Source organism: Enoplosus armatus, chromosome 12 (assembly GCF_043641665.1).
Source record: "Enoplosus armatus isolate fEnoArm2 chromosome 12, fEnoArm2.hap1, whole genome shotgun sequence".
Classification (NCBI taxonomy): domain Eukaryota; kingdom Metazoa; phylum Chordata; class Actinopteri; order Centrarchiformes; family Enoplosidae; genus Enoplosus; species Enoplosus armatus.
Genome location: NC_092191.1, coordinates 200,146 through 220,725, shown reverse-complemented (window position 1 = coordinate 220,725; position 20,580 = coordinate 200,146). Strand labels below are relative to the sequence as shown.

The 20,580-nt window shown below is 41.7% G+C and overlaps 2 protein-coding genes across 2 annotated transcripts; one reads left to right on the top strand and one right to left on the bottom strand.

The window, feature by feature from the left end:
* The first annotated feature begins 1,356 nt into the window (after positions 1 to 1,356).
* Positions 1,357 to 7,842, top strand: LOC139294546 (NLR family CARD domain-containing protein 3). The gene is given in 9 exon segments (XM_070916461.1): positions 1,357 to 1,369; positions 2,721 to 2,819; positions 2,854 to 3,594; positions 3,597 to 3,665; positions 3,668 to 4,469; positions 4,572 to 4,745; positions 6,115 to 6,285; positions 6,859 to 7,032; positions 7,764 to 7,842. Coding segments are annotated over 9 exon segments (2,322 nt in total).
* Positions 7,843 to 13,225: 5,383 nt separating this feature from the next.
* On the bottom strand, positions 13,226 to 20,090 carry prph2b (peripherin 2b (retinal degeneration, slow)). Its single transcript, XM_070916236.1, has 3 exons — positions 19,510 to 20,090; positions 16,857 to 17,103; positions 13,226 to 13,429 (listed from the first exon to the last, which is right to left on the bottom strand). Exons 1-3 carry the CDS (start codon positions 20,088 to 20,090, stop codon positions 13,226 to 13,228), a joined length of 1,032 nt encoding a protein of 343 aa, XP_070772337.1.
* Between the last annotated feature and the right edge of the window lie 490 nt (positions 20,091 to 20,580).

Below are 20,580 nucleotides of genomic sequence, written 5' to 3'. Positions count from 1 at the left end.
GAGGAGGAGGATGAAGGCGAAGAGAGATGAGTGAGCAGTGGTCAGAGTGAGTAACTGCAGCACTCCATCCAACAGTTCATATTAAGACTCACTGAACCCTAAACTTCTTGTTCTGGTAGTTTCTCCTTCTAGTTTTGAATGCGTCCAGACTTCATCAGGAACACCTGCAGTCTCATTTCAATGAGGTGAAGGCATCTTCTGGATACCTGCAGTACGTCTGCACTTAATAATAATAACAATAATAATAATAACTAACAATTAGCTGCATCCGTTTCTGTTTCTGATCTGTATCATGATTACATAACTGTTATTTATACAGGTTTATGATATATTGTGTTTACAGATAATGTAAAAAACTATCTGCACTAAGAGTGATAAGTGGGTTAATCGCCCCTCCCCAACTGCTACAACATCGTCAGCAAAGTGGAGTGATGAATAAAAACACCCTCAGGTCTCTGCTGTGTGAACGAATGTGTTCATTAACGTTCTGGCCAGGAAATCAAACTGTACACAACAGTGGCTGCTCAGATTTCTGCTCAATCATCTCTTCCCCACCAGACTACATATACAAGAACACCAGGTCACAAAGGGGGGCATGTTCTGAACTATCTGGTCTCAACAACAGTAACCAGTCTGCTGTCAAACCAACTCTTTTTAAGTTGTCATTATTTTTCCTCAGATGCTGAATTTGATGCTGAAAGACTCTTGTCTGACCTGGGAGGATGTTTCTGTTCACAAAAACATTTGATCCTGTGAACGCAGCTCAGACTGAGATTCAGTACAACCAGTCAGACTGCATACTTTCATAGCGAAGTGAGGACGTGACAAGTTGAAATATAATAAATACAGTACTTTATAGCATGTGTTATATGTTCAAAGCATAGTAAGTTCATGGTCTTTAATGTTAAAATCTAATGTTAAAAAGATCATACATTCATGATACGGGATTGGCTAAAATGTAATATTGCATAGTATATTTAAAATCTGTTACATGTTTTTAAATGGTTAAAATGTTAAAGAAGTTGTTTATATTACATTGTTCACTTTGTTTCAATAAGCTGTAAAACTGTTGATTTGTGATCGGCTAGGTCTCAATCTAAGATCGTAAGATCGATTGGTTTTGTCTCCGCCCACATACCTGGGGAAGTCGGGCTCTTTTCCTCATTACGGCGAAGTTGTCGCTGAGGAAAGGATCGTCCCTGCTCGTATTTATTTCTCCCCGTTTTATGCGGGGCGTAACAGACACACACACACACACACACACACACACACTGTTGAAGGATAAGAAGCAGCGTCACTTCAGTCTGATGAGTGAAGCACAGACCTGCTGAGGACAGAGGAGAGCTGATGAAGTTCATGGAAAAGTTCGGTAAGTGGAACTCTGATTGATTGAAACGGCTTCTGTTCACAGTGACGTCATCGATTGTTTTGGTTGGAGAAATGTTGAATTGTTAAAAACTTGTGCTTCTTCCAAACACAAACGTCGGCAGGACGTCAGAGGGTGTAAAGAAGGGCTGAAAGCTCACCTGGGCCTTTGTTCCTGCAGTGAAACACACCTGAGAGACAGACAGGTCTGCTGCTTTCACTCATTAAGTCTATTGATCTTATTTTGCAGATATTTACTCCATGTTTTACAGTGTTTGAATGTGTTTCTGTTTGATTTGGTGTTTAAACTGTTTTTCTGTCATTTCGCAGCAGGTTGTTCTCTTAATTCATTAAACGGTGAATATAATGAACCATCTACAGTCTTCTCTAGAAGTGACTCTACTTTTCTGTGTTTTACTGATGGGGAGATTATGTGGACAAACAGCACAGCTCCATCTGATGATGAACAAATATTTTACTGTACTAAAATGTAAATTTATAGGATAAGCATGTAAAATGAGAGATGACCTTTGACATGTTGTTAACAGGGTTTAAAAGAGGGTAAAGTGAAGCTGAACTGAAGCCATTTTGTTTGTTTGACCTCCAGAAATCTGACTTTGACAGACAGATTTTGAAGATGAATTAAATAATTCTATGAAATAACAAAAGTTTACTGTAATTTAAAAGACAGCAGCCGTTCAAATAGTGAAATTCAAAGGTATTTATGCAGTATTCTCTTGCACCTTTTTACATGTTTTCTAATTATGAAAAATTTAACCAAACTAACTACTAAAGTTTGGCTGTAAAATTGCAGCAAGAATCTGTCATCTAATGGTATTTTATTGTCGAAGAATATAATAATATTTTAATTTTAATTTTTTAAGATATATGTTTTACAGTGCACAGTAATCAGCAGGTTATAGTTGACATTTTATTAATTCAACTGTCACAGATTTTTTTCTGTTGGCAAACGTGGAATATTTTTTTCTTGGCCGCCGTAGACGGTAACACAAGTTATACATTTCTTTACATTTAAAGAGGGATTGTTGTGATGGTGGCTGTTCAGTCAGCACCATCAGACCTGTAGCAACACCGTCACTACTTCTAGTTATCTCCCTGTCATAAATGTTTAAATGTTGTAAATGTGTATAAAAGACAAGGATGGGTTCAAAGCTAAACATTAAGCTAGCTTGCTTTCTGTCCACAGACAGTGTTCTAGTATTCTAGTACCTGCTCCACTAACTGACTGTTTGACCGCTTTTTAGTTTCCCTTCAGAAACAAACCTTTAGCAAAAGAAGCATTTACTGTAGACATACAGCCTAATCTATTGTTTTTTTCTATTTATGTCACACAGATGAGATTGTTCCAGTACCTGAGCCACAACCCATCTCATATTACAAACGCTTGCTTCAATCAAATCTCCAGGATAAGTTCATGTGTGCCCACCCCTCTTGTGCACACATGAACTTATCATGTGTGCACAAGAGGGGTGGGCACAGATGAGCAGCGTCTGGATGATATCTACACAGAGCTGTACATCACAGCCGGGGGTGACGTACACATCAACAAACAGTATGAGGTCAGACAGATTGAGGCGGTGGTGAAGCCTGCCTGAAGTTTGCGTTGGGCTGAAAGAAAAAACAATCAAGATGTGCATCTCGTATTCCCTGTCACTTTCTGCCAGCTGAACATATGGAAGGAAGAAAAATTGTGTTTGGCAAAGCTTATTCATCAATGTATCAGGGAGAGCAGAGACATCAAGCAAGATGCTCTCAATCACATCTTTACTACTCTGCAGTCATCAGGAAACACCAACTACGACAAAAGTAAATTCAAACTTCTATTTGTTTTGGATGGACTGGATGAGAGCCGACTCCAACTGGACTGCTTTACCAATAAAAACCTGGATGCAGACTTTGATGTTACAGAGTCAACCTCAGTGGATGTGCTGCTGATGAACCTCATAAAGGGAAATCTGCTTCCCTCTGCTCGCCTCTGGATAACCACTCGACCTGCAGCAGCCAATCAGATCCCTCCTGAGTGTGTTGACATGGTGACAGAGGTTAGAGGGTTCACTGACCCACAGAAGGAGGAGTACTTCAGGAAGAGGTTCAGGAATAAGGAGCAGGCCAGCAGGATCATCTCCCACATCAAGACCTCACGAAGCCTCCACATCATGTGCCACATCCCGGTCTTCTGCTGGATCACTGCTACAGTGTTGAAGACCAGAGTGGAGAGCTGCCCAAGACCCTGACTGAGATGTACACAGAATTCCTGGCTCATCAGACAAACCAGAGGAATAAAAAAAGTGCATTCGGTACATTGAGTCATTAGCAAAACTAGCTTTCCACCAGCTGGAAAAGGGCAACCTGATCTTCTACGAGAAAGATCTAAAAAAGAGTGGCATTGACGTCATCTGGGCCTCAGTGTACTCAGGAGTGTTCACAGAGATCTTTAAAGAGGAACGTGGAAAGAGGAAGGAGGACGACAAGATGTTTAGCTTCGTCCATCTGAGTGTTCAGGAGTTTCTGGCTGCTCTTCATGTCAATCTGACATTCATCAACTCTGGTATCAATCTGGTGTCAGAAGAACAAACAACACCCTGGCTGTCTAAAATCTTTAAAAGCAAACAGAATCTAAAATATCTACACCAGAGTGCTGTGGACAAGGCCTTACAGAGTCCAAACAGACACCTGGACTTGTTCCTCCGCTTCCTCCTGGGTCTTTCACTGCAGACCAATCAGACTCTCCTACGAGGCCTGTTGACAGAGACAGGAAGTAGCTTGCAGACCAATCAGGAAACAGTCCAGTACATCAAGAAGAAGATCAGTGAGGATCTGTCTCCAGAGAAAAGCATCAATGTGTTCCACTGTCTGAATGAACTCAATGATCGTTCTCTAGTGGAGGAGATCCAACAGTCCCTGAGATCAGGAAGTCTCTCCAGACTGAACTCTCCTGCTCAGTGGTCAGCTCTGGTCTTCATCTTACTGTCACCAGAGAAAGACCTGGACGTGTTTGAGCTAAAGAAATACCATGTTTCAGACTCTTCAGAGGAGGCTCTTCTGAGGCTGCTGCCAGTGGTCAAAGCCTCCAGCAAAGCTCTGTAAGTACAGAGATAGTTGAAAGTATTTATCACATTTCTGCTATATTTTCAACAGGAAAGAAAATAATGTACTATTATTTTGCTTCTTACTCTTATTCTCAGACTGAGTTGCTATAACTTCTCAGAGAGAAACCTTAAAGCTCTGTCCTCAGTTCTCAGCTCCCAGTCCTCTAGTCTGAGAGAGCTGGACTTGAGTAACAACAACCTGCTGGATTCAGGAGTGAAGCTGCTGTCTGCTTGACTGGAAAGTCCACACTGTACCCTGGAAACTCTCAGGTCAGATCAAGTTAGTTTGTCTGAAATTATTTGAAATATTTCTCTAAACTATCAGCTCCATGCTGTGTAAACAGCCAGTTTCATATTAAAATATATGAATAAAATATAATATTAAAAATGTGTTCATCAGGATTTCAAATTTCATAAGCCCCTTTTTGACCAGAAATTTTCAGGAACCATGGACCCAGAGGAACTCATCTCAGGAACTAAGCTAGGGTCCAACTCAGTGCGCATGCGCTGATCGTGCATGCAGCCTGTTACAGTCGCTCCTGTCTGTTTTCTTATTTTTTTCTTACTTTTTTCCTTTATTCCTTTATCATAACTTCTTATAGTGTAATTTCCCCCCAGGGATCAATAAAGTATTTCTGATTCTGATTTGGTGTGTTTCCACCGCATCGTAAGAGCCTTGTAGAACAGGCAAATTATACCCATGATGGCTTCAGAAACTTTTTACTCACAAGAAAACAACTCTGGGTCATTCTGTTGTTCCTTGTTTTGTGACTGATTGACTTAATGGATGAATGGTTATTTATTTCTACGTAGAACATAACCGACATGAAACAATTAGCAAATAAAGTTTTATTTCTCTTTTTCATTCACTTTGTCCTCTCTACTGCCGCTCTCCCTCCTTCACTCTCAGCTTGTTTGCGATCTCTCTTTTTTCCTCTTGCCCAACAAGTCATGAAGACAACAACAAAGCTTTACTTTGTACTTAACATTACACAACAGTAAATTTCGACCCCTTGTCCTGATATCAATACTACAGCACTTCCTTGTTTTATGTAAAAGCAGTACACAAGTTGAAGCAGCCACAGAGTCTGTGACCAATTACTGACGGTCAGCGCTGTAAACCCCGTAGCAGGGACTTTGTTAGCATCTGCAGCTATCATACGAGAGCTAAATATAGTCCCCGGTTCCTCCAGTCGAAACACAGAGTCAGTTCCTGAGTTCCTAAAAAGGTCCTTGGTCACCTGGGAAAGTTCCTGCTGTGGAAAAGCCCTCATAGTGTAGAAAAGCTTTGAATTGTCCAGAGGATATTTTTTTATTCAGCTCCATATACTGAACAGGAATACAAATGAACTTCTTCAGATACAAAGAAGCTCTAGCTTCATTTTCATCTTGTTTAGAGTAGAACAGCAAGGAATTTAGCCAGTGTGGAGAAGAAATTGTAGATAACCAAAATTGGCAACTCCTCACTGGTTACCAACTAGACAAAGTTGTTATTTCAGTTCACTGAGCAAATGTTTTATTTTATTTTTGCCTCAGTAATAAAATGCAGCTTTCGGATGGTAACTTAGTCTTAATCTATAAGATAATAACATTTTAACATTAATGACAGTTTAATTATTGTTGATTATTGTCTCTTCAGACAGAGTGGCTGTAACATCTCAGAGAGAAATCTTGAAGCTCTGTCTTCAGTTCTCGGCTCCCAGTCCTCTAGTCTGAGAGAGCTGGACCTGAGTAATAGCCTGCAGGATGCAGGAGTGAAGCTGCTGTCTGCTGGACTGGAGAGTCCACACTGTATGCTGGAAACTCTGAGGTCAGATCAAGTTACAGGATTTTTGATATTATTTCACATATTTCTCTCAGATCCACACAGTTTAAACAGCCTCTCTCGTATCAGCATTTTTTAATCTCACAAATGTTTCATCAGGATTTGAAATTTCACATTTTATAAATTCTTTACTGATTCAACCTCACCTACTGAACAGCACACAGATACGAAGTCTGGCTGATATAGGGAAACCCATTATGCTTTGATATGATGTGATTTAGAAATATACATGTCTATTTATTTATGAGTTAATCACAAGTAACTAAGGATTTTAGCCAGTGCTGAGAAGAGGTGGTTCAGTATATCACCAAACTGAGCTACTCTGCACTGGTTACCATTTACACTTCCAGTTTATATTTCACTTTCACTGGAAAATTTGGAGTGTTTTTGCGTTTGACTCTGTCTTATAAAGCAGTTTTGGTAGTTCCATGTGAGCTTAAGTGCAAGCTTAGAGACCTTTGTTCTTTCTGATTGTACTTTGGTCGAGACTCAACCTATAAGATAATCACATTTTAACATTAGTGACATTTTAATTGTTGTTTATTATTGTCTCTTCAGACTGAGTGGCTGTAACCTCTCAGAGAGAAGCTGTGAAGCTCTGTCCTCAGTTCTCAGCTCCCAGTCCTTTAGTCTGAGAGAGCTGGACCTGAGTAACAACAACCTGCAGGATTCAGGAGTGAAACTGTTTACTGCTGGGCTGAAGAGTCCACGCTGTACCCTGGAAATTCACAGGTCAGGATTTCATCAACCTGTTCAACTGATGACCACTTAAATCCTGATTTACTTTAATAAAATCTGTATGATTTTATACAGCGGGGGAAATAAGTATTATACAACATTTTTCTCAGTAAATATATTTCTGATGGGGCTATTGAAATTTTCACATACAAAGAAATCAAAACAAATAAGTCCATAAATGAAGTTATGTGTAATAAAGTGGAATGACACAGGGAAAAAGTATTGAACACGCTTGCTGAAATGTATTTAATACTTAGTAGAAAAGCCTTTGTTGGTAATGACAGCTTCAAGACGCCTCCTGTATGAAGGAACTAGTCGCATGCATTGCTCAGGTGTGATTTTTGCCCATTCTTCCAAACAATCTTCAAGGTTGCAGGGGCCTCTTCTATGAATTCTGATCTTCAGTTCTTTCCATAGATTTTCAATTGGATTCAAGTCGGGTGACTGACTGGGCCATTCTAGCAGATTTATTTTCTTTCTCTGAAACCAGTTGAGAGTTTCCTCGGCTGTGTGTTTGGGATCATTGTCTTGCTGAAATGTCCACCCTCGTTTCATCTTCAGCATCCTGGTAGATGGCAGCAGACTCTTATCAAGAATGTCTCGGTACATTTCTCCATTCGTCCTCCCTTCAATTATATGAAGTCTGCCAGTACCATATGCTGAAAAACAGCCCCACACCATGATGTTCCCACCTCCAAACTTTACTGTTGGTATGGTGTTTTTAGGGTGGTGTGCAGTGCCATTTCTCCTCCAAACAAGGTGTGTGCTATGACATCCAAAGAGTTCAGTTTTGCTCTCATCTGACCAGATTATATTCTCCCAGTATTTCATAGGCTTGTCCAAATGTTGTGCAGTAAACTTTAATTGAGCTTCAACATGCTTTTTCTTCAGCAATGGTGTCTTGCATGGTGAGCGTGCATAGAGGCCATGGCGGTTGAGTGCATTACTTATTGTTTTCTCTGAAACAACTGTACCTGCTAATTCCAGGTCTTTCTGAAGCTCTCCGCGAGTGGTCCTTGGTTCTTGGACAACTCTTCTGATTATTCTTTGGACTCCTCTGTCAGAAATCTTGTGAGGAGCACCTGGTCGTGGCCGGTTTATGCTGAAATGATGTTCCTTCCACTTCCGGATAATGACCCCAACGGTGCTCACTGGAACATTCAGAAGTTTAGAAATACATCTATAACCAATGCCATCAGTATGTTTTGCAACAATATGGTTGTGAAGGTCTTGAGAGAGCTCTTTGCTTTTACCCATCATGAGATGCTTCTTGTGTGACACCTTGGTAATGAGAAACCTTTTTATAGGCTATCAATTAGGACTAGCTGATATTAATTTACACTGATGGGGGCAGGACTGCTTCCTAAATACTGACAGATTTCAGCTGGTTTCTTGGCTTCCCATGCCTTTTTGCACCTCCTTTTCTTCTATATGTTTTGATTTCTTTGTATGTGTGGATTACTTGGGTTGTTACCGACATCTGGTGAAAATTTCATGTCAATAGCCCCATCAGAAATATATTTACTGAGAAAAATGTTGATGCGTTTCATACTTATTTCCCCCACTGTACTTTAGTGGCAGAACAGGAAGTGACCTCACCATATACCTGGGAACTCTTCTGATTGGCTCACAGTTTGAAACGTCTGCTCCTGAGTAAATGTGTGTGTGTTGCGTGCTGCGTTAAAAGGATTTGACTGTAAATCTCCTCCTCAGGTTCATTTTAATCTCCTCGCAGCTGCTGCTAAGAATACACACACACACACACACTACAGTTGTGTTATCACCACTTCAGAGGACATTATGTTGACTTGCATTAATTTCCTGGAGACTTACCTTAAACCAAGTTTTCACCCTGGCATCTGATGATTGACGTTATAGGGACTTGTGTTTTGTCCCCAAAAGGAAGGCGAGTTATGTCCCCACAATATGAGTAATACATGTCCACACACACACACACACCTGACCTTGACCTCTGACCTCAGTGTGACTTGTCATCATCCTGACTCAGGTTCAGCTCCTGAATATCAGCTGATCCTGAGCTTCAGAGGTCAGAGGTCGGGGTGAATGTTGGATGTATGAAGTTTCAGACTTTGACAGAAGAGACCAGAGTTCACATCCTGAGAAGAAGAGTAGAAGTACTCAGTGTAGAAATAGTCTGTTACAAGTACAAGTCCGGCATTCAAATAGTGAGTAAATATTGGCATCAAAATGTACTTAAAGTACCAAAAGTAAAAGTACTCATCATGCAGAATAATATATATTTTATTACTGGATAATAATTATTGATGCATTAATGTGTTCATCACTTTAAGTACCTCAAAGCTTATTTCTCCGTCCTCATGTGCGGAGTTCTTTGTCCTCCATGTTCCTCCTGTTCAAACCTCCACAGTTAATCTGAGTCTTCAGCAGTTCCACAGTCAGTCTAGCATCAGATTCTGGACTGGAACTGTAGAGGCATCACTTCATAGTCAGTGTGAACCGGAGGAATGATCGACTCTTTAAAGGCGATAAAAGGAGCTGCTGGGGGGCAAAACAAAAGACTGTTTCCTGTGTTACATTTGTATTAACCCAGTTAAGTGTGTGTGACTAATGTGGTGGTGACAAGTGAGAGTGGTTTAATAATAATAAACCAGTCATTCATGGTTTGTTATGCCCCCCCCACGGGACCTCCCAGGTGTCTCTCTGCGTCATGGCCTCTGTCCTTGGCCCTGAACTAACATCAGCAGTTAATCTGTTCCTCTGAGCTGATTAACTCTGTTTATCTGCTCAGCTGCTGTTAACCACCTGCACACACTGAAACACTATAAAACACTGTGAAACACTATAAAACACTGAAACACTATAAAACACAGTGAAACACTGTAAAACACTGAAACACTATAAAACACTGTGAAACACTATAAAACACTGAAACATTGTGAAAGACTATAAAACACTATAAAACTATGAAACACTGTGAAACACTGAAACACTATAAAGCACTGTGAAACACTGGGAAACATTGTGAAACACTGTGAAAGACTGTGAAACACTATAAAACACTGTGAAACACTGTGAAACACTGTGAAACACTATAAAACACTGTGAAACACTGGGAAACACTATAAAACTTTGTGAAACACTATAAAACACTGAAACATTGTGAAAGACTATAAAACACTGTATAACACTATAAAACACTGTAAAACATGGTAAAACACTATAAAACACTGTAAAACATGGTGAAAAACAGTGAAACATCGTGAAACACTAAAAAAATCTGTGAAACATAGTGAAACACTAAAACACTGAAACATGGTGAAACACAGTGAAACACTGTGAAGCACAGTGAAACATCGTGAAAAACTATAACACACTGTGAAACACGGTGAAACACGGTGAAACATTGTGAAACATTGTGAAACATGGTGAAACATAGTGAAACACTATAAAACATTGTGAAACTATAAAACACGGTGAAACATTGTGAAACACGGTGAAACATTGTGAAACACTGAAAAACTGTAAAACACTGTGAAACATTATAAAACACTGTGAAACACGGTGAAACATTGTGAAACACTGTGAAACACTATAAAACACTATAAAACACTGTCAAACACAGTGAAACATCGTAAAACACTGTGAAACACGGTGAAACATTGTGAAACAATATAAAACACGGTGAAACATTGTGAAACACTATAAAACACTGTGAAACACAGTGAAACACTATAAAACACTGTGAAACACTTGTGAAACACTATAAAACACAGTGAAACACTATAATACACTGAAACATTGTGAAACACTATAAAACACTTGAGAGACACTGTGAAACACGGTGAAACATAGTGAAACATTGTGAAACACTATAAAACAATGTGAAACACTGTAAAACAGTGTGAAACAAACACTGTGAAACACTATGAAACACGTGAAACACGTGAAACACACGTGAAACACTGTGAAACAATGCTCCTGACGGAGACCAGCACCTTGCATGGCAGCTCGGTCGCCATTGGTGTGTGAATGTGTGAGTGAATGGATGAATGAGACTTAGCTGTAAAGCTACACCTGTGAAACACTTGTGAAACAAACACTGAAACGCTGTGAAACACTGTAAGATGCTGTAAAAACACTAAAACACTGCAATGTACTGTAAAACAATGCAAGACGCTATATATACCTCTAAATATACCTGTATGAGCCTGTATGTAACAGTGTGTATCACTGTACTTACCTTTAAACATACCGGTGTATACACAGGTATATAGCTCTATATACCTGTGTATACCCGTGTACATACATGTATATACCTGTATACCTCTATATATGCCTGTGTATACACGTGTACATGCCTGTATACCTCTATATATACCTGTGTATACACATGTACATACCTTTATTCCTCTATATATATCCATGTATAAACAAGTACATACCTCTACCAATACCTGTGTATACACATGTACATACCTCTATATATACCTGTGTATACAAGTGTATATACCTCTGTATATATCAGTGTATACACGTGTATATACCTCTATATATACACACCTGTGTAAACACTCATATATACCTCTATATGTACCTGTGTGTAGACGTGTATATACCTCTACATATACCTATCTATACACGTGTATATACCTCCATATATACCTTGTGTTTACATGTCCAGAAACAGCTTCGATGAGTTTAATAAAAGATGAGTCAGACAGATTGGTGTCAGTCACAATCTCTTTATAGGTTTTATCATACACAGCAGAGCGACTACAAGCTCCAACCAACCCACAACAACTGGCTGAAAACATCACAACTTTCCATATCACAAAGGAAGAAAACAAATATTACAACCTGTAATGGAAAACTGAATTTCTCTTTAAACTGACCCTTTAATCACTATACAGCTGACTTTACCTCTGTAAAACTGAACACAGACCAGATCCACACACACTCTCTGATGCAGCTTCCTGTCTGTTAAGCTGAGTAAATACTAAATATTACTGCACATCAAAGCATGTGTTGGTTTGGCTGCAACTTTAGAGTAAAAAAACGTTCCTGTTTCAGTTTGAACCAGTATCGCTCTGACAGGGAACCAGACGGCCACAGCGGGACATTCTCAACCTGGACTCAGACTGCCAGGCTCAGTCCTGCTCAAGCACACTCCACCAATCACGTGCTTCAGGTTACAGATGTTAGCATTAACATTAGCTATCGTTCCTTTAACTGATGAGACTGAAGCTGTGATCTTTCACAAAGCCCAGTTCATCGACAAACCTTCAAAAACTCAACATGTGAAAGTAAATAATTAAAAGTCAGAAGTTGTGACGTAAAAACAAAACAATTAAAATTAAAAAGACGATCAAGTAAGGGTTAATTTAAGAAGCCACAAGAATCTTCCGCACTCCGTGTATACCTGTATATACCTGTATGTTTGGCCGTCTATTTCCATGTCAACCAACTGTATCAGAGGTCAGGTGGCGACCGCAAAGACCAGAGTCCGACCGATACTCGATGTCTGAAACAAATACCAAAAAGCTGATAATGGAACATTCATTGATGTTTGGCAAGAATCCCTCAAATGTATAAAATATATTCTGTTTATGCACTGCGCTCTCTGCTGGACAAACTGCGGAATTGCAACAGTTTCTAAACAATCTCAGACATGTTTGATATCTGAGTGACTAGCTGATCACCAGATCAGAGATCAGTGGTGTGGTGTATCGGTCGGGCTCTAGTAAAGACTGGCTTCTTCCAGGCCTGATGGTGTCTGACAGGAAGCATTAATGATGGGGGATGGGGTGGTGGTGGTGGTGGGGGGGGGGTTAATTTAATATTTGTTTATAATTTTTAATCCCAACCCAGATGTTTTATTTACAGCAGCAGGTTTCTGTTCCTCCTGTTTAAAAATAAACTCTGTTCAACATATTTACAGAATGGAAAACATTCACAGTAAGTTTAAATGACTTGTTCACTTTGAACACGTGTGTATGTGTGTGTGTGTGTGTGTGTGTGTGTGTGTGTGTGTGTGTGTGTGTAGTATTCATGTTGTAGCATTTTAACACATGTACGATGGCGTATGTACAGATGGTGGAGAAGACCTCTCCTCTCTCACTCCCTGTTTTCTGGGGGAGAGGCTGCAGCTGGGAAGGGGGTGGGGGTGGGGGGGTGAGACCTCAGTCCTTTGTGGTGGGCAGGACACTCAGGTGGCAGCCTCCTGTGCGTCCCCACCCTCATCCACCTGGTTGGTCTTCCCCAGCGTCTTCAGCTTGGAGAGCATCTCACTGAACGTCTCCTTCACACCTTTCTCCAGCAGCCAGCCGTCGCTCTCACACTCTGGGTTCTCCGGGTCCTCCATCGTCTCCAGAGCCGTGCTGAGGTACTTCAAGCCTGCCATGTCCACCGACTGACACACACACACACACACACACACACACACACACACACACACACACACACACACACACACACAGGGTTAGTATATCATCATCATCATATCATCATTGTGCTGGCTTTTTTCTTTTGGGTGAAGCTGTTGGGGCATTAGCACTCCAGGCCAGCAGGGGGCGACAACATAGTAATGTTGTGTAACATAAGGCGTCTCTACACATAGTTAATGTGTTTGAATGTTGGGAGGATCAAGATGATCCATAAACAGCTACAGACTTCATCACGTCCAGCTGCAGCCCCCCACAGACTGCCTCAGGCCGATAGCTTAGCTTAGCCACTAAACTGTCACCCACCGGGTACCACCACAGTGTAGTAGTAACCAGGTTCCTGTTCACTGATTCAGGAAGTCCTGGTGTAGTAGATTAACGGCTGCTTCCCCAGTTGGAAAAACAATGACCAATCAGAGCTTTGTAGGCGGGATTAACAACGAGGCTGCTCACAGAAATAAAGTCAAATCAAAGTGTTTTCTGATGTGACATCAGACTGTTGTCCAATAAACCTCCATAAAGTTTGTTTAGTGAAAGCATTCTGCTCCATATGACGTTAAAGCAGGTTCATCCCTGACGTCAGGTTGGATCTCCACACTACGTCATTCTTCTTCGTCAGGATTTTATTATCATTTTAAAAACATACACAACTGTTTAATATCTTGAGCTGAGGTCAGTGAGATCAATCATTCTACTTAACATCTAAATATTTTCAAATAAATAATATATTATATATTATTATTGTTATAATATTACTGACATTAGTAATTATTAAATATGTACTCAGTAGTAAATTACATTGTAGTACATTTAAACACGCTCTTAAAGTTATTACCAACTTATTCTCTTCCCTCACACTCATATTTGTCTCAGGTCAAGTACCCAGTAAGTATTTTATATATATATATAATACTCCATGTGTACTAAATTACTCAATGGTAATTGGTGTTGCTGCTTATTCTTTATGTGCTGTTTGTTTTATAATGTTCAATAAAAAGTTGATCACATGAGAACTGGTTGAGTTTTGTTTTACAGGTTTGTTGAGGCCTGAGAGGAAGCTCTGCCTGAGAAGATGATGTCAAGGGAAACAGAGTCCCACGAATCTTCATGTATTCGTAAAGAAGTTGGTTGGTTTGATTTGTTATGACCTTTTTTTATGTGGAGAAGGCTTCTGTTTGGTCCAGTGAGATGTGTTCTTCTAAACTGAATTCAGTGAAGAGAATAAAACAGATCTGAGACCAGCAGCAGCATCAGTAAAGTTCCTACAAACAGAGTGATTGAGTTCAGGATGTTGTTTTTAAATCCGCCGCCTGTCATGAATCTTCAGGTCAAACTTGTTGTTTTGACCCACTTAACGAATCGCTTTTCACTCTCAGGAACTGTCCCTCATCCTGATCTTCCCAGAATGCAACCTGTTGCTGCTGCGGGCAGATTAACCCCCCCAGAATAGTTCCTGATCCTCGGTGAGCCTGACCACCGCTCGGCATCTTAATACACCCAAAGTAATAAGCAGCCTGAGTCACAGCAACAGGAATCAAAAACATATGTATGTATGTAGTAAACAAAAAAGTGTTAAACAAACCAGAATATGTTTTATATTTTAGATTCTTCAAAGTAGCCACCTTTTGCTTTGATGACAGCTTTGCACACTCTTGGCATTCTCTCAATCAGCTTCATGAGGCAGTCACCTGGAAATGTATTTTAGAAATATATTTTAGACTGGTAGTTTCCAAATTCCATGAAGTGGTCACATTTCACAAATTTTGAAATGGATGGCATTTTAAAAACAGCATTTTTGCATATGGAGTCAGGTGTGTGCAGCCTGCAGAGCTGAGTCTGCTTTTGTTTGTGATGAAGCAGCTCCTTCAGCGATAACGCTAATCACTTGCTAATCAATTATGCTGTTAACCTGGTGCATTTAAGGTTGCTTCGGTTAATTTACTGCAGGTGTGCTGCGATTATCTTGTTTTAAATCAGAAGATTAAGAACAGAACATATCCTGCGTTCACCTCCAGGAGAAAGCCCTGAGGTTAAAAACAGCAGCGGTAGATTTAGCTCGGAGGTTTCACCTTGTTAGCTCATTTTCTGCAACAATAAACAGCTTTTAAATTTTGTTTGTGATGAAGCAGCTCCTGTTCTTTCCTGAAAGCACCATACCTTCCAATAGCCCTGCCCCCCAGTCCTCCTGTCCAATCAAATGCTTTCACTACAGCCATCTACACATGACTAGGAGGCGTGAGTGCAGAGGCAACGTGTTGTGAAGGTTTAAGCCATCAACAAGTTTTAAATGGCAGGAAAACAGAAATGTGAAGTCTCGTAAAAAGTGTTTGTGAATTCAGTATTTCAGTTGAACACAAATAGGAAAGGTAAGAACCCAAGAATCAGCAAGAGTTTGGGTGAACTTGCACCTTTTTTGTTGTCAGGCTTTCATCTCATTGGCTGTTTATTAAATGGCTGACCATCAAAGATAGAGCTGAAACTCACTGAACAGGTAGAAGTGAGGTTCCTCTCACTAAATGAGCTGTTTGCCACAGAGAAAATGGCATCCCAAAATATGAGTGCAGAGGACGTTATAGACTCGAATATTCAGCCGTGTTATGGCCAAAGAAATGCAGCGGAGAGGCCAAGGCTGCAGCTGCATCAGCCGTGCAGAGGAACGAGACCTGCAGGGACCAACCCGAGCCTCCGACAGCAAACAGTGACTGCTGGTCCTCCACAACAGAAACTGAATCATCCTGCTGCAATGAAGTTCAGCAGGGGCAGTTTTTGTTGGATGCTGTCACTGAGAACAACCCCGGGAGCCCGTGTGTGCGTTAATATGCTGGAAAGTTTTACTTCAAACTTGGACAGAGGTGTGATGGAGACCTTCTTCAGGATCCCGAAGATAAACTGGAAAAGACAGCCAAGACCAGCAGGGCCGAGAGGCCAGGTGACCACTGAGTGAGTATCTTTGTCACCTAATGCTGTATTTTGGCCAACAAAGTAAAGCTATAGGCTAGTGTGCTACTTCCACTGGCTGGAGTGATGCTGCAACAAACTCCACTGATTCAAATCTCACCAATCTTCAACCAACTGTCTGTTGGATTTAAAGGAACAGTTCAACATTTAGTGAAATCTTCTTCTTCTCTTCCTCTCTGAGAGTCAGATGTTCAGATTGATGCCACTCTCATGTCAGTACGGTTAATATGACGCTACATCCAGGCTAGCTGTTTACCCCTGCTTCCAGTCTTTATGCTAAGCTAAGTTAACCAGCTGCTGGATGTCATCAATCTGAACATCTGACTCTCAGAGAGAAAGAAAAGAAGATTTCACTAAATGTTGAACTGTTCCTTTAAGTGATGGTGTGGCACAGGCTGGATGCTGATTGGCTGAAGCCGGTTGTGGGCGGACCCTTACCTCCAGGATGATGGTGGCGATGATGAGCGCTCCAATGCTATTCATCATGCCACTGAAGTAGGAGAAGAGGGCCTCGCGGCAGCCCCGAGTCCAGATGTTGAGCTCCTCTATGCGGTGGTCGTAGTCGTAGTGGGCGGAGTTATTGGTCAGGTGATGCTGGATGCAGGGCCGAGGGGACCCAGGGTTACAGCAGCTGAACGGGACGCTGTCCATCAGGTACTTCCCCTCTACGTTACTAAGGACACGACTGCAGGACAAAGACAGTCAGAGTTAATGTTTTCTGGACTCCACTGGAAGGTCAAAGGTCATCCATCCGGGTCCCTCAGGCAGGGCCTATGTGACTGTTCACATTTCTTGTTGGAAAGTCAATCAAACGACTACAAAGAGATGCTTTATGGTCATTTGCTTGACTTTCCAACAAGAAATGTCTTAATCAGGAGCTCTGTTTGAAGGTTTCAATAAACTTTCAATAACTTTGGTGACCCCTTGGCCTTTCCTTTAGCACCACCGTCAGGACTAAACATTATATATGGTAGTTTTTAAAAATTTCTTTGGTTCTGAATGGAAACACAAACAGACTAAAGGCTAATTTACAGCAGCGTTTAAAACAGCCTATTTGCTTGTGGTGGTGAAGTTAATCAATTCAACTTTGGTGAATTTGTGAACAGTTAAACAGAACTGAGCCCCATCTGACTTCAGGAGGTCAAAGGTTAGTTCTGCTGACAAAGGAGAGCAATAAACAACAGTATCATCAGCATAAGATGATACAATTCTTTGATAAATAGTCAGATTATTTACGTGCATGGAAAAGAGTAACAGTCCTAGTATAGAACCCTGAGGAATGCCCTTTAATACGAGGAGGGACAAAGAGGAAGACCAGCTGATAGTCAGACTGAAAGTTCACTTTGTTTTTTTCTTTATCAAAACTTTAAAATGGTCTCTTTAACAGTGAAATCAGTTCATTTCAGTAGAATCTATACGATTCACTGATGGGTGAACTTTGACCAGCAAATTCTCCATGTCGACCAATGACAAGCCGTCCTGACAGAGCTGAGCTTTGAGTGGACGGAGAGCCCGAGAGTCTAAAATGGGGTAAGCTATTGTAGCTTATTAGCTAACAGTTTTATTGAAGCTCCCCTTGTTGGGGTACAAACTGCTCCACGACAGAGACCTGGTTTACACACAGTCAGACACAGGAGGACGTGCAGGTACAGCTTTTAATAAACTGTGAAGTCTTATTGTCCTGTTAGCATCCAAGCTAACTAGCCAGCTAGCGTGGAGAGCTATTGTGGCTGACTAGTGTGACCATGCTCCCGCCAGGCTAGTGTTAGCGGTGACTCCAGCAGCTCACCAACTTTAACTTGTTAGTTGTCACTATGTCACCAAGACCCCAGGACCAAATGTTTCATGTGGATTCACTTTTCTGTGCCACTTTCTGGTCTAACTAGGGTTTAACAGTCTGTTAGTGCCCCTGGACAAACATCCTGGTGATGTATCTGTTCTTCGAGATTGAACAGGACAAACATGTTTGTCCTGAGGGTGGCGCTGCAGGGAAGACCAGTCATTAAAATCGAAGATTTTTCTTGTGAAATATGAAAATGTAGAAATGTTGTTCAGTTGGTGACGATGCTTCAGAGAGTAAACCCTCCTGAAAAGTTGGATAATCTTCAGAGAATCAGCACTTTACTGGTAATGGGGCGGGGCCTGAGACTGACTGACAGGAACAGGCAGTGGGCGTGGCCTGTGGCTGACAGGAGGTTGAAATTGGATGATGTGAAATAATCATCTCAGAGGGAGAGAGCGTAATATCTCTTAAGTGCATTAACACAGGAACACAACATGGAAACACGCAAGCACGCATCTCCATCACGCTTCAGACCTGCAACGCCAGCTGGTGATATATTGATAATCAATCGTGATTATTGATCACATCAGATGTGTTCTGCTGTCCCCTCCTATGTTTGTAATGATCACATCTCTCAAGCCTCTCTGGTGAGAGAATGGTTTGGTTTAACCTTGTCATGTTAGCGGGCGTGTGAGCTGCAGCGAGGTGGAAATCAGATCCTGACAGATTAAAGACTTAAGGAGGAGAAGCTGGTACATCGACCTCATGCACGGTAACTTTTACCTCCTTAATTCCCTCATTTATCCTCCACTGACCCTCTTTAACAAAACTCTCTCTGTCGGCCTGCTGAGCTCTGTTCAAGTGTGATTCAGCTGAAAAACACACCTGACTGTGACGATGATAAACTCTTTAGGAAATGTTGGAGATTTGAATCAGGCTTTTCTCGTTAGGAAGCTTAGAGATGATCCGAGTTTGTGCTCTCGATGACCTCAAGAGACAAAAATGAGCCACAATACAGAGAAACGAGACTGAAGACCAAAGTGAACTTCAAAGTTCAAAATAAAATAAAAAGTATGGGATGTCCTGCAGAATTAAACATCCTGGTCAGAGCTTAGTTTTCTGAGATAGAAAACACAGAATCACAACATGAGAAGCTCTGAAGAAACTGACACCACATGATGGATTCAGTTTGAGGTTGATAATAAACTGACGATGATCAAGATTTCTGCCAGTGAACTAACTGATGAACAGTTTAACTGTTTCAGCTGTAACTGAGTGAAGGGTGCTGTACTCGGTCTGTGTACTCACTCTTTGACCTGGTCGTTGCTCATGTCCAGGTAGCGATTGCTGATCCACTGCACCTCGAACCAGTCCCTGAAGTTGTTGTTGCCGCAGCAGCGGAACTCGATCTGCGTCATGTCCAGAGTCCTCTTCATGAAGCAGCGTCCCGGCGTGTCCGTGTCCTTGTAGAACTTGATGCTGTTCTTCAGGCCCTCGGCCAGCGTCAGGTACACAGCGAACTGCATGAGGAAGCAGAGCAGCGCCGTCAGCAGCAGCAGCGCGTTGAAGCCGCAGCACAGCAGCAGGTACGACTTCAGCATCGGCTTCCACTTGGCGAACTTGACTGGGTCCAAAGAGTCGTGGCACACCTTTCCTCCGAAGGCGTTGACCCCGCAGGCCAACAAGCCCACCAGGATCAGCAGGTTGGGCACTAAATGGCTCTCGTTGTTGTCCATCATCTCGCTTCTCTTCCGCAACTCGATCTTGAAGAAGATGCCGAGGCTGAAGATGAGGATCCCCACGATGACCGAGAGCCAGTAGATCATCCACAGACCCTGAGCCAGCTTCACCCGCTTCTGCAGGTTGAACTTCACCGGCATGAACGGCATTTTAAGCTCTCAGTGGGATCGGAACACTCAACTGAAATCAACAATCACTAAACGTCAGGTATCAAGAAGAAAACAGTTCGAGAATCAGTTTCAGAGTTTTAATCCGTTCCAGAAAGAAGCAGCTGAACGCGACTCGGCCAGAACTCCTGGTTTCAGACCCATAATGCCGAGCTGCAGGTCAGGAGGACAGTCCATGCTGCTGGGGGGGCGGAGGGGTCTGCCATTAAATCACAACCAAATATTCACATAAAACCCGTCAGCTCAGCACTCAGCTCTGATATTTTCCTGCAGAAGAAAGCGTCGAGGTGTGAATGTGAGCGAACTGCGACTTGTCATCCTAAACCTCCGATCAGCTCTGATCCCATTAACAGCAGATCAGCTGCTGCCTCTAATCCTCCTTCTTACTGCTAATTGGTTTGATGTTAAGCAGCAGCTTCCTCCTTGCAGCCGGTTCACTTCTGCTGACAGCAGAAGCTCACCTGTCGCACCG